The sequence below is a fragment of the Danio rerio genome, chromosome 18 (assembly GCF_052040795.2).
Source record: "Danio rerio strain M-AB ecotype USA chromosome 18, GRCz13ab, whole genome shotgun sequence".
NCBI classification, from domain to species: domain Eukaryota; kingdom Metazoa; phylum Chordata; class Actinopteri; order Cypriniformes; family Danionidae; genus Danio; species Danio rerio.
In genome coordinates this window covers 38,938,948-38,952,685 of record NC_141038.1, presented here as the reverse complement: position 1 = coordinate 38,952,685, position 13,738 = coordinate 38,938,948, and the positions used below count along the sequence as shown (strand labels likewise).

The window sequence follows — 13,738 nt, the reverse complement described above, 5'->3', positions numbered from 1 at the left end:
TGTCAATATTCTGTGTCATAACTAAAGGATTCAACCTAAAAATGTCTTGGTGGACACAGACTTAAAATGACAAATTTCACTGTGCACATAGTGTGAATGTGAATAGTTCTTTAAGTCTATGAAAATGAAAGGCTGCTTGCTTTATTGTGACTTCCGTGTCAGCAATGCCTCATGCAAACAAAATTGAAAATACAAATTACTGTACATAATATTACCAACGGCCATTTTCTTGTAAATGGCCTCTTCTTACCCCAAAGTAGTTGTTTGGTACGAAGCCCTCTCTGCCGCACAGTGAAGCCCACCACCAGCCCTCTCCCTCGGGTTTCTGCAGAATGGTGACCATGTCTCCTTCTTTGAAGCTGAGTTCATCAGGAGCCTGGGCAGGATATCCCCACAGCGCATACACCACCCCACTGTTCTCTACGCCCATTGCTTCCTCCACACCTAAACAATAGCACAGACATCATGGTGACTACAGAAAAGTAAACTGCTGTAAATATTCACTGGGACAATTTATTAGGTGCTCCTTGCCGGCACAAGATTGAACCCTGCATTTGACTTTAGAAAGTTTTTTTTTTTTTTTTTCGGTTAAAAAAGGCCTTGCTACATTTCGTTACATTCTTGCTTCAAGATTTTGGCATACATTGATAGATTTGTGTGGTGCAAATCTCCCATTTCACCACTTCTCAAAGGTGCTCTTTTGGACTGAGGTCAGACACAGTTGAAGTCAGAATTATTGGCCCCACTGAATTATTAGCCACTTTGTTTATTATTTACCCAATTTCTGTTTAACCGAGTGAAGATTTTTTTAAACACATTTCTAAACATAATAGTTTTTATAACTCATCTCTAATAACTGATTTATGTTATCTTTGCCATGATGACAGTAAATAGAATTTTACTAGATATTTTTAAGACACTTTATTACAGCTTAAAGTGACATTTAAAGGCTTAACTAGGTTAATTAGATTAACTAGGCAGGTTAGGGGAATTAGGCAATTTATTGTATAACGATGGTTTATTCTGTAGACTATCAAAACTGCTTTTATTCTAACCAAAGTAAAAACAAATAAGACTTTCTCCAGAAGGAAAATATTATCAGATACACTGTGAAAACTTCCTTGCTCTGTTAAACATAATTTAGGAAATATTTAAAAAAGAAAAAATAAATTCAAAAGAGGGCTAATAATTCTGACTTCAACTGTATATATATATATTTTACTACTAATACGACTGCTATTTACTGTGTTTGCTTTGCTTGTTTAATATATGTGAATGTTCTTTTTATTGTAAACTTTAAAAATACTTTGGCAATACATTTGTCATGCCAATAAAGCAATTATTAAATTGAATTGAACTGAATCGAGAGAGAGAGAGAGAGAGAGAGAGCGAGAGAGCGAGAGAGAGATCACCGCTCGTTCTTCTGCTTGTTATTTTTGTGTATTTTGAACTTGAACTCGCCAAATATAAAGAAATGTGGGACTGTTATTAAATGTGTTGAGGCTTGTCTTCTCATCACTCATGCTTCACCTCTCATTGGTAGATTTTAAATACTTTGACAGACATTTTACAGTGAGAGGAACATCTGCACCTTGTCTACTGACGTCAATACAGCTATGTTGACAGCAGCAGTCGATTAAAAAAATCCTACAGGGGCTGTAGATGACTTTACTCTTTATTAAGTGTTGCTTGTAGCTAATCCAATGACGCTGGTAGTGATGATACTCTTTAGCCAATTAGTATCTGCAGTGTTTACACATGACACTATAGTAATTGTAGCAATTGCCTTTCTTTCAACTCAACCCGGTTCATCACTCTGACATAGACAAGCTTTTTAACCTCACAGAACTCACAATTGGATATTCTAATTGGAAATCAAAATTTATTTTCCCTTTTATGGATAATTCAATCATTGTGCGTGAAAATTCCAGCAGATCAGAAGCTTCTGAAATTCTCCTACAAATAACTCTGTCACATTCAGAGAGACTTAAATTGCATTCTTTCCTCTCCATACTGATGTTTGGTTTGAACTTCAGCAGACATTTTGACAACATCTGCATGATTAAATTGATTAAGTTGCTATAATGTAATTGGCTGATTACTTGTTTGTAATAACAAGCAGTTGAACTGGTGTACCTAACAAATTGGCCGATGAATAGGCCCACACAGAATCTGCATGTGCAGATTTTTAGCCCATCATTAAGTCTTATGTATTAACTTGTGTAAATGTGTGTAAATTTATATTTATTTAGTTTTTAAATTAATTTCAATAATATTTTGTGATATAATAATAGTAATGTTAAAATGTTCATATGATTTATTTACAGTACAGTTTGTAAAGTAACCTTTTCTGGCTTTTAGTAGAGATATTATAGGAGAGACTTTCTTTGCTTACCAAATAAGTGGATCTAATTGAATTTGCATTGTAAAAGTTAAATAAAATAAAAAAAATATGCCATTTTTTAGTTCATATATTAAGTTTTCATATATTTAGTTCTACATAAATCTACAGGTTTTTTTATTTTACTAAATTTTGTGCAGAAATAGCAAAAAATGTCCACACATTCTGTCTGTCCATACCAATGAGTGTACAGATTAGTGTGTTCAAATTACTCAGTGTTTGTGAATAAATCAAGGTGTTTTACATGTCATCTCCACCCAGTAGTTATGTATTAGCTGATTAGTACTGACCGTTGTTTCCAACCCATTTGAGTACATGTACTATTAACTCAGGAATGTACAGCTCATCTTGACATGCTAAATATAACCCTGGGAGTTAATGCAAATGGGCGTCATGCCTGTAAAAACTTGTGTCATACGGTTTAAATCTGTACACAATTCAGGTCTGCTTTCATTTACCTGACTGCATTATCCTCACCTCTTAATAAGCTCTCACACTCTTCATATCCTGGAGCGTACGGGTCACACTTCTGGGACGCTGTGGCCCCATCACTGTCTGTTATGGCCATTACTGCTGCTCCGTTCCTCACCAGAAACTCAGACATCTGCCGGTCATTACAGGACGCAGCACAGTGCAAGGGTGTCCTGTTAATGAGATGGGAGAAGGGATGGGTCATTTACTGTATGGATGATTTTTCACTTTGAGCAAACTTGGGAAACAACGAGTCGTCAATGCAACTCATAGTGCAACTCAACATCCTATAGGGTTTGTGCAAGAAATAGAAGTGATCCCTATTTTGAGTCATTTGAGGGTTTGATTCATTTGTTCATCTCATGACAACAACCCATTGGTTTAGCCTATGCAGTCTGAGCCAGAATGAGAAATAGTTAGTTCATATTGATTGATGATTTGTTATTTGTTCTTTTGTCAGTTGATGTGATTGGTTATAGAAATTAATAAATCATTTTGAATCTTCCTTACAGTTGTATTACTACAATGATTGTTACTCTTAAAGGCTGATTCATACGTTTGCCGTTCAGTGTATGCGGATGGTCCGGCGCAGCCTTTGCGCGGTCCCATACCCTTCATCGTCAAGCTCCTTGTGGAAACTTTTGTTTTTTCATTTAAAACATGATTAAAGTTGTTGCATTTCCATCGGTTTCCACCTCTGAACGATGCCTCAAGCCTCATTCACACTATGAGTGACTCGCAGCAGCAAAGCGACAAGCAACCGTTCATTTCAACTAGGGATGCACTGATCCTGATATTTGGATCGGATATCGGTTTGATATTACAGCTGGTACTGATCCAAATCAGATATTGTGCTAGTGCTTTATTCTGTGTAATTTATAAGCCAACAAAAGCTACGAAGGAAGCCTATTATAAGGCGCTAGAAAGTTGTCATGTAGGCCTACAATATCCCAAATACTCTAAAGCCATTCTATGGCTTAATGTTAAGTACAGTTGAATATTCTGCTGCTTAAATTCATGTTCAGTTCAGTGCTTCTCTCCGCTGTGCCTGTCAGTTATCCTCCAATCATTCATTTAGTCATTTATTTTATTTTCAGCTTAGTCCCTTTATTAATCTGGGGTCACCACAGCGGAGTAAACAGCCAACTTATCCAGCTAGGTTTTACGCAGCGGATGCCCTTCCAGCTGCAATCCATCTCTGGAAAACATCCACACACACTCATTCACACTCATACACTATGAACAATTTAGCCTACCCAATTCACCTGTACCGCATGTCTTTGGATTGTGGGGGAAACCGGAGAACCCACGAGAACGCAGGGAGAACTACACATAAAAACGGCAACTGACCCAGCCAAGGCTCAAACCAGCAACCTTCTTGCAGTGAGGCGACAGCACTACCTACTGCACCACTGCATCTATCCTCTATTTATTTACAATTCAAACTGCATGTCACATTCATGACAACTCAAAAAAACTCTCCAAGACTATTTGTTCCTGTTAGTTATAATAATCAAAAATGGATTTAGTTTTGCATTAAATGAGTTACTTTTGACCTGCAACATGGAGTTCATTGCTGTTTCTAAATCATGTTGCGCTGTGTATGTTAAATCAGCAGATCGCATTTGCAACACTGGAGTAGAGATGTTATTACCTGCTCTTCACACACAAAGTAGGCCTACCTGAAATTCTAAATGAAAAAAGGCTCAATAATACATTGGACAGATCCTCAACGCACTGATATTTTCCCTTTGTGCTGCTGTTTTGGAAGTGACCGCAGATTCCGGAGGGCTGCGCGGTGTGTCTTGGTAATCATCAAGCGTTTCATTCACGCACCGGCTGCGTAGATGCGAAATGCGCCGCTTTGTAAGATTATTCTCGCAATGAGTTTCTGTTCTCTCATCTTTGCGACTGAGTTTATTCTTAGGAGGGGGATACTTTAAGTGGTGTGAATAGTTTGTAAAGCCTGGCTCATTGTGATCAAAGTAGTTGATTAAATGAATAAAAGTGAAACTGACGGGCACAATATGGATTGTCATTAACAAAAAATTATTTCTCCTAATATAGACTACTCTAAAATTGTAAATATTTTATTGTAATTTTAATTGTATTAATAGTTTATTTAACAGACCTGTTAGTCAGTTTGTGTGCTGAAATAAGTTTTGAACTTCACCTCAAATATTCTTGTATATTTTGTAAATAATTTACCAACAAAAATACATTAAAATAACCAACAAATTATACCAATCGAAATTCATTTCAAAAAGATATTTTTCAGACAAAAATAATTTTTCAGACATGCTTTCAGTTACTCCTTCTCACTCGCAGCGAGTTTAGGCGAGGGAATGTTTATTAAGTAAAACTGTACTCGGACAGTTTAGTTTAGTCTGCTTCAAACCTGCAGAAATTTATAAGGCTTTGCTAGAAGGCTGATTATTTTACCAGCAATTAGGGTCAATAGTGGTTGCCTATTACAGAGTTTTTTTGTTTTTTTTTAAATCTTAATATTAAAAAAGGAAACATAAGCTGGACCACAACAGATCAATGTCATAACGAATGCTCAAATAATGTAGCCTAGTCTACAACAAGCATCATGTTTTAAATTAGATTGAGTTGCCTGTCACACAGTTGGCCTATAGGTCTGTAATTTTTACTGAAGAAGATATAATATTTGAGTTTATCCCCAGAACTATAGAAACTGTATTATGATAAAAAAAAAAAAAACACACAGTATCAGGATCGGATCTGTATCGGTTGATACTTAGAATTTTAGTATTGAATCGGTTCAAAAAAATAATACCAGTGGATGCCTAATTTCAACAGAGAGAGAGTGATACTTCCGGTGATCTCTGTCAATGCAAGCAACAGCGACAATTGGCGATCAGGTGGGCGTATCAAGTGATGCAACAAAGTTGAGAATCCTTGAACTTTATCCAAATGAACAGCGACTTTTTTGAGCAACAGTCACCAGTACCAGCAGAGCTCACGTGATCCTCTCTCTCAGCTCGCTCAGAGGCCGATTGTATTATTTGTGCTGTAGACCTACACAGACCTGCATTGCAGCAGATCGACACCCACAGCGACAGACAGCTACAAAGTTGCTGCTAGTGTGAATGAGGCATAAAGTTGAAGGATTCTTAGATTTGTGGCATCGCTCGACATGCCCACCTGGTTGCCAGCGGTTGCTGTCGCTCGCATTGACAGGGGTCGCCGGAAGTCGCTCACTCTCTGTTGAAATGAACGGTCGCTTGCCGATGCGAGTCGCTCGTAGTGTAAATGAGGCTTGACCGAGTTTGAGCTACTTGTACAGTAAGGTAGAATTACAAATATTTCCTTTGTAAACAAAACACCCATGAAGAAACTCGACACAGAGGAACATACAACCCCACTGTCTGCTAACATTTCAGAAGTGTTATTGCAGAACAACTCAAACAGAGAACAGTATATAATGCATGACTATGCACAAGATATGCGCTGTGGGTAATGTCGATCACTTGGCTCAGAAAAATAATTCAGCATTTACGGTTATGTGATGCATTTCTGGTCTCAAACTTGATCATTTGTGACTTCCAAAAAGACTTAAAATTGAATGTTAGGCTTTCTTTTTCTCCTTAATCCTACATAATCATTGATCAAGCCAACATTCAGAGCAGATGGTTGCTGTGGGCATTAATGACTCAAGAGTGTTAGACGGATTTCTGCAACGAGTCTCCAGACCTGCCCTGCATGTGACCTACTCGGACCCACTCTGCCCAAGATATTTGGCCAAAGGAGAACTGGTCACTCATGCTGAGCCTGGTTTCTTTCAAGGTTTGTTCTTCACTTCTGTCAATCAGTGTTTTGGTTCCTTGCCAATGTTGCCTCTTGGTTGGTGCTGGTTGAGCTCCTCTTATATAAATTATACTGAACTGAACTTCAACAGAAACATTTATACTAAACTGAACCTGAAACTGTTTTAATTTACTAGAACTACACCAGCATGCTACCACTACTCTCCTACCTGCCTAACTTGCTGAAATGTTCCACAATTTGAAATATATAAAGGCTTTTGTTCTTTTCTTCATCTATGTTAAGCTGCTTTGACATGATCCACATTGAAAAAAAGTGCTATAGAAATAAAGATGAATTGAAAATGTTTTCTAAAATACTTTTCTAACATTTAATGAACGTGTGATTTTCTGTCATGATCGCTTTTCCATTACAGTGAATGTGGTAATAAAGAGTTTTTACCTTTATCCACAGGACAGAGATTAACTACTCCTTAATGGGGCTGTCACATGATGAACAAATATCACAAACCTGAAAACTTGAACTAATTGCTTCTATTTACAGGCTTAATTGCTTCAGTTTACAGCTTACAGGCATGAGACATCACAAATTAACAAACAAACAATTTAAAGAATTACCTTACGAACTATGTGTTGGGGAATGAACACATAAAATGTTAATTATATTCTGTTGAAATGAACGCAACAAATGCTATTTGATTTAATAAGATTTGCTCTTTTTGATGAATGATTCTCAAATGTCAGGGTTAGTAAAATGATTCAAACTTCCTATTAATAGAAGACAGTAATATATACTTCACATACGCATGGACATATATAAGCATGTATACATACATTTGTTAAATTGATCATCTTACCAGCCATGGCTGTCTGGAGCACTAACATTAGCACCAATTCGCACAAGGAACTCCACCACTGGGAAGTGTCCGCCACAGATGGCATTGTGCAGAGCAGTGATGCCTTCATCATTAGACTGGCTTGGGTCACTCATCTATACAAGACAGACAAGTGCAAAGGAATTTGACAGCATTACAAACCATAGTACAGAAGGAGCTGCCCTTTGACTACCTGAGTACCGGCAATTTCTATTGACTTTACTTCAGTATTGTGAAGGACAGTACTTCCAACCTAAACTAAATGTTGAACATATTACATATTTATTTTGTTAAAATGCAAGCTGACAAACTGTCACAAACCACCAAAGGAATGGCATTCCAGAGCTGAAGTAAATATTCAGATTTTGGTTAGAGATCACCCAGACAGTATTCATATTGGATTAATATTAAGATTAATTATTCCTACCAAGAAAAACAAATGTAACCTAACAAGAAGAAAAAAAAAAAGTGTCATTTCTGATTTTATCATGACTTTGATAATATTTATTGAAATAATTATTTATGTATTATTATTATTAATATTATTATTATTATTATTATTATTTTAAACATATAACATTTAAAGGGATAGTGTACCCAAAAATTAAAGTTCTTAGTAGGAAAAACAAATATGAAGGTCATTGGTTACAGGTTTCCAACATTCTTCAAATTATCTTCTGTTTTCATAAAAAAAATGTTTTATTGTGTTGAAGATGAGTAAACTATCCATTTGATTTTTAACTTTGATTTTCAATATTAGTTTTACTTATTTTAAAAGTATTTTTATTGTAAAACAAACCATAATTAATATTCAGAAGCAGTAGTATATCTTCGAGCTGATATGAACGCCACAGCATTTTCTGATTTGCTTCATAGTTTTCATTCCTTTTTTGGTTCTCTGAAAACTTTTGATTTCTTGGGAAATGAGGGTTACTAAAACTCATGTTTCTAAAGTATGTAGAGAGAAACACACCTTCTGTGCAGCCCTCTGTACAGTCTCCAACTCTCCGACCAAAGCCCCATCCAACATCAGAATCAGTGGGCTCAAGTGAGCTCTACGGCTGGCAGATTTATTGGCTTTTTTGCCCTTCCGTAAGATAGAGTGAACACCCTGTAGGAGCAGATAAGATCGAAAAGCAGATTCAAATCAAATATCCTGTTAACCTTCAGCTGTGTCTGAGCAATATGTTATCTGTCCGCCCCTCACCTTTTGTTCAGATGAGATGGTCTCTGTGACTCTTACTGGAACTACAGATATAGGAGATTTTGAGCTCTCTTCTCCATCAGAAGAGCTGCTGTTTTCAGCTGCTGGTTCTTCCCTGATGCGAACAGCCGTCCTGCGAAACATTTTATTGATAATCTGCTTGTAATAGTTGGGCTGGGAAACTGGGATGTTTGGTAGTGGCTGAGAAACATCGAGTGAGCTGCGCTTTTTTAGAGCTCTGGGGAACTCAGCTCGGATGCGCATCAGTTCGTCGAGATCGGTGTCCAGATCTGCCTGCGGGGCCATGACGGGCTGCAGGCGTGTGGGGCTGAGGGGGCGAGGAATCTCTGGGTCCTCCACTTTTGACTCTTCTTCTGGTTTCATGCCTTGGTCAATCAAACTCACAGGGCCTACAGTTTTGCTCGAGTCTAGTTTCTCGAGCTCAGCATCAACCTCTGTGGGATGGAGTACTGTTTATAAGAAGGAAAATAAAGGTAAAACATGTGCAAATGTATATGGGTCTAAGAAAAAAAATAAATAAATAAAAATTAAATTAAATTAAATTAAATTAAATTAAATTAAATTAAATTAAATTAAATTAAATTAAATTAAATTAAATTAAATTAAATTAAATTAAATTAAATTAAATTAAAGTAAAGTAAATGTAACTGGATGTACCAAGCTTGCAGAAATGCAGTCTTTGTTATTGCATTAAATATTATTGTATTAAATTGTGCTATTAAAAAAAATGCTTCCATGCATTAAAAGCTTTTCTTTTAATAAATCACAAATAAATGTACAATCATTTAATGATTAACAAATATAAAATGGCATTAGATATTTAGTCACTTTGGTTTACAATTTCAACCACATTATACAACTCTGTGATATAATTTTCTGTTTTTTATTAATGTTGATTCAATTATATGATTATGAATTTGCACACAGTATTTCAAATGCATATATATATATATATATATATATATATATATATATATATATATATATATATATATATATATATATATATATATATATATATATACATATACACACATTTTTTTTTTACTTCAACTAATAGTTTATTTGGCTAAAAAACTTGTCAAAATAAAAAAAGGTTTTATTTAAATCATTAAAAGGCTACCTTTGACAAAATATATGTCGTTTAATCCAAGTGAACTGCATTTATGTATTTGTTGAACAAAACAATAGATGCCGAAAAAGTGTTACATCATTGACTCATTTACAAGTACTCATGGACCCTCTCATGTCAACAAGTTGAGGAGGTACCTTCTCCATAGTAGGCAGGATGTTTTTGAGTTTGCTGACGTTGAGGTGTTTGGTTTTGCCACATATAATCTTGGGGCAGAGGAAGATGGTGGTAAACTCCCTGCTGTGGCTCTCCTATCGGGCCAGGGACGTATCTGTTCACAGCTTCAGGATAGTAGTGGGGATTCTGGAGTCTTAAGATGACAGAAAGGGGGATTGGCCTGTGCCGAGGAGCTCCAGAGCTGACAGGAGGAACGGAGATCCGGGAACTGATTGACGGATTGCTGTAAGGTGTGCTGCTGCCTGAGGAGAGATCAGGGGGAACTGAGATACGAGCGTTCCTTGGGAGCGAACTATGGTGGTATGGTGGAAATGATTGTGTCACAGTTTCCTATTGGCAAAGACAGAGAAAGATGGTGTGAGAATTAGAAAATGGAGAATGCCCTTTTGTTTTTGGTGCACTTTCATAGTTGGATCTGTTAGTAAGTGATTTCACAATACAGATGTAACATACCAGTCATAGCAATAAAGAACATTTAAATTGTCAAATTTAAGACAAAACAAAGGGAAACTTAAGACGGAAACTTAAGACGGAACTTTGTTTGTTCAAAAGTTTGCAGTTTAAAACAGCTTGGTAAACGACTTCAAACTACCAATGGTCTGTTATGATGATTACAAAATAGGTAGATGTGGCTCTGTGGCTCCACCTTTTTTTGAAATGGAAATCTTTTCGGGCTCATTACTTCTGTTCGGATGAGAGTAAAAACAAGAGCACATAGTAGCAACTGAAGTTGTGGATGTAGATACTGTTATTTTATATGCTTTTTAAAGAAATCTATTGTATAGACTGCTATTTAAATAAATGTGAAATGACTTTATTTGCTGAATATCCACATTTCAGATATTTTCTGAACTGCAGAGTAAGAACGAGTCGATCAGATATTTATTATATTTAACAAATAATGAATGAATTCTTCCAAAAAGCAAATTAAAGGGTTAGTTTACCCAAAATTGAACTTTACATATCATTCACTTGTCACAAACCTGTTTGAGTTTCTTTCTTCTGTTACACAAAAAAGAAGATACTTTGAAAAATGCTAAAAACCAGTAACCGGTGTTTTTCCTACTATGAAAGTCAATGGTTACAGGCTTCCAATTACTTATTTTGTATTTTCGCGAGAACACTGTGTTTGTCGCGCTCAATCAGCTGCTGACGTTTATCTTGGATGTGTATATAGTTTCAGACAAAGAAAATCATGAGCACGCATCCAGCGGGATTAGATCAGTGTGCAGAACTTGTGAATGCGCACCATATACTGACACTGGGAAGAAGAAATAGTTGAATAAAGTAATTTTTATGACCACACAAAAGTATTTTGTAGCATGATAATATTCCAATTGAACCACTGAAGGCAGGTGGCTTATTTTAAGGATGTTTTTGGTACCTTTCTGCATTTCAACTCTTGGGAACCTTACTGTCTATGGAGAATGAGAGCTCGGTTGCTTCTTTTGCTCATATCTAGAGTTCCTAATTAAGACAGTTTTTGCAACTTGTAAGTTTTTAACCTACAAGTTGATGGACACTTGTTACTGAGAACTCAAGTAAATGCTTTTTAACTTGTCCATATTTCTCTTTCAGTAAATTAAATAACTAATGGTATCAGTTAAACGATTAAAAAAAATTATATATATATATATATATATATATATATATATATATATATATATATATATATATATATATATTTATTTTATTTTATTTTTTTGGCTGCATAAATATGCAACACATATTTGTTAACTCGCGGGACAGTAACACGAGCAACCACACGTGCCTACAGACATATTTTGCCAAAGAAACAAAATAAGAGAAGAATATTGCTGGTCACAGTTTGACACAGACCAGCTGAACCAGCTGATCCACATCATAAACACGTCTGTTTATTTGCACAATTGGAGATAGAAGCCGCAAAACAAAACTTCTGAAACATGCGCTGCTTTGGAAAAAAGCTGGCCACAACTCAGAGCATAGGGATTTTCTCTTCATTAGAGTGCGCTCCGGCACCACTCATAAATACAACAAATAAGCTATAGTTGTGATGATTTAGTGTACAACCAACAAAACAACCTTTTTTTCCCATTTGGTAAATTACGGTTATTAATAGTTCTTATAAAATATCCATTTCTAAAATAGCTACATATTCTACGAATCAAACAAATTCAAAGACTTACTTGATTTTTGCATAATAATAACTCTGCACCAAGCTGAGGCCTTCATTTTTAGCTTTTAAACATGTATACAAATGAATGAACTATCATATGTAAACAACAAAATTGTTATATACTATAGTAGCCTATACTTCACAAAAAGTTAACATATGAGCCTCGTCATTGTCTTTTATCGCACGCAGCGCGCGCACATGAACAGTGAGTGAGAGAGGAAATAAAAGCACACAAGCTCAAGGCAAAACCAGATGCTCAAGTCATAATCTTTAAAATAATGGGCCCTATTTTTGCAGCACACCGTTTAAATAGTGTACCATAAGTGTTCTGGTCTAAAAAAGGTAGGCTTGTTGAGGCACATTGCTGGCGCGTTGCTATTTTGAGGAACTATAATAGACTGTTCAATATACCAGATCAAAGCTGGTCTAATGTCCAGCGAAGAGCGCATTATTGTGTGCCTCGCTTGCACATTGCTTAATACACACAGGGTGAACAGCAATACGCAAATATCTTTACAAATGAAAAAGAATTAAAGAATTTAAATATTACAAAACTTATTATTTTCTAGCCTACATAAATATAAAAACCTTACTTTCATGCCTTCTTCATATCGGGGGGCTTTTTAAGTTTATTCATGACAATTTGCTTTTGTATAATGTTATTATTATTATCAGTATTATTTATTATATGCATATTTATCTATTGTTTTATTAAAAATAAGCTTAGATTTGCCCACCTGTCAGGTTTTAGACCATATGGGGCACAGCAAAACTCAGGTTTTTGAACACACTTTGTTATTATTGTTCATTTATTCGTTTGCTGGAAATTAGAACTGAATTTAGAAATAGTTTTGAAACAAATATTTGCGCTTCAACAAAGTTAATTTTGTATAGGCTAATGGATGTCTGTGTGTACAACACATTTCCCTATCCACGAGAGTGAAAGTGAAAGTAAATAATGAGGAAGCTCATCTATCATTCTCGCGCTGCAGATGCTTTGCTGAACTGTTTTCTCACTAGTGAAACGTTTTTCCACTTACAAAGTCCATCATGTAAATAACAAATGCGCTATGGTGCGCCACAACTGACTCTTAAAGGTAATGGGAGATGAGACTCTGATTGGTTTATTCCCAAAACACACCTATAACTCATCAAGAGAATGAGCTCAACCCTTTTAGACCATGCGCCACAGTGCAAAACGGAATTTTCTGTCCTTAAAATAGCAACATGCCCTTAATGCTTTTGCACCTCTGCGATTTGCACTTTGTGCATGGATCGTCAAAATGGAGCCCTATGACTTCTATTAAAAATGTTGACAGAGGATTGTAACATAAGAATAACAGTGGACGAGCGGTGCATTAATTAAATGCATATTTTTTTGTGGATTGATCGATTTGAGATTATTATTTGTCAGAAGACAAAAAAACATATGATGGGGAAAAAACAGCCTATGCCGGTTTTTAAAAAGGACTTAGTCTGTTTTCATTTTGTAATCTAAATTTGCCATTTAA

The 13,738-nt window shown here is 35.8% G+C and overlaps 2 protein-coding genes across 4 annotated transcripts in view; both read right to left on the bottom strand.

Annotated features, from left to right (window-relative positions):
• The window catches only part of ppp1r13l (protein phosphatase 1, regulatory subunit 13 like), a 65,320-nt gene that overhangs the window by 2,819 nt on the left and 48,763 nt on the right, over window positions 1-13,738 (bottom strand). For 2 of the 3 annotated variants that reach the window (XM_087291970.1, XM_087291971.1), the window contains exons 7-12: window positions 10,030-10,399; window positions 8,743-9,209; window positions 8,509-8,646; window positions 7,518-7,651; window positions 2,879-3,045; window positions 251-444 (exon numbers count right to left, since the gene is read on the bottom strand). In XM_087291970.1, coding sequence (XP_087148096.1) covers window positions 251-444; window positions 2,879-3,045; window positions 7,518-7,651; window positions 8,509-8,646; window positions 8,743-9,209; window positions 10,030-10,399 — 1,470 coding nt within the window. 3 annotated transcript variants of the gene reach the window in all.
• The window catches only part of clasrp (CLK4-associating serine/arginine rich protein), a 777,720-nt gene that overhangs the window by 744,278 nt on the left and 19,704 nt on the right, over window positions 1-13,738 (bottom strand). The window lies entirely within an intron of this gene.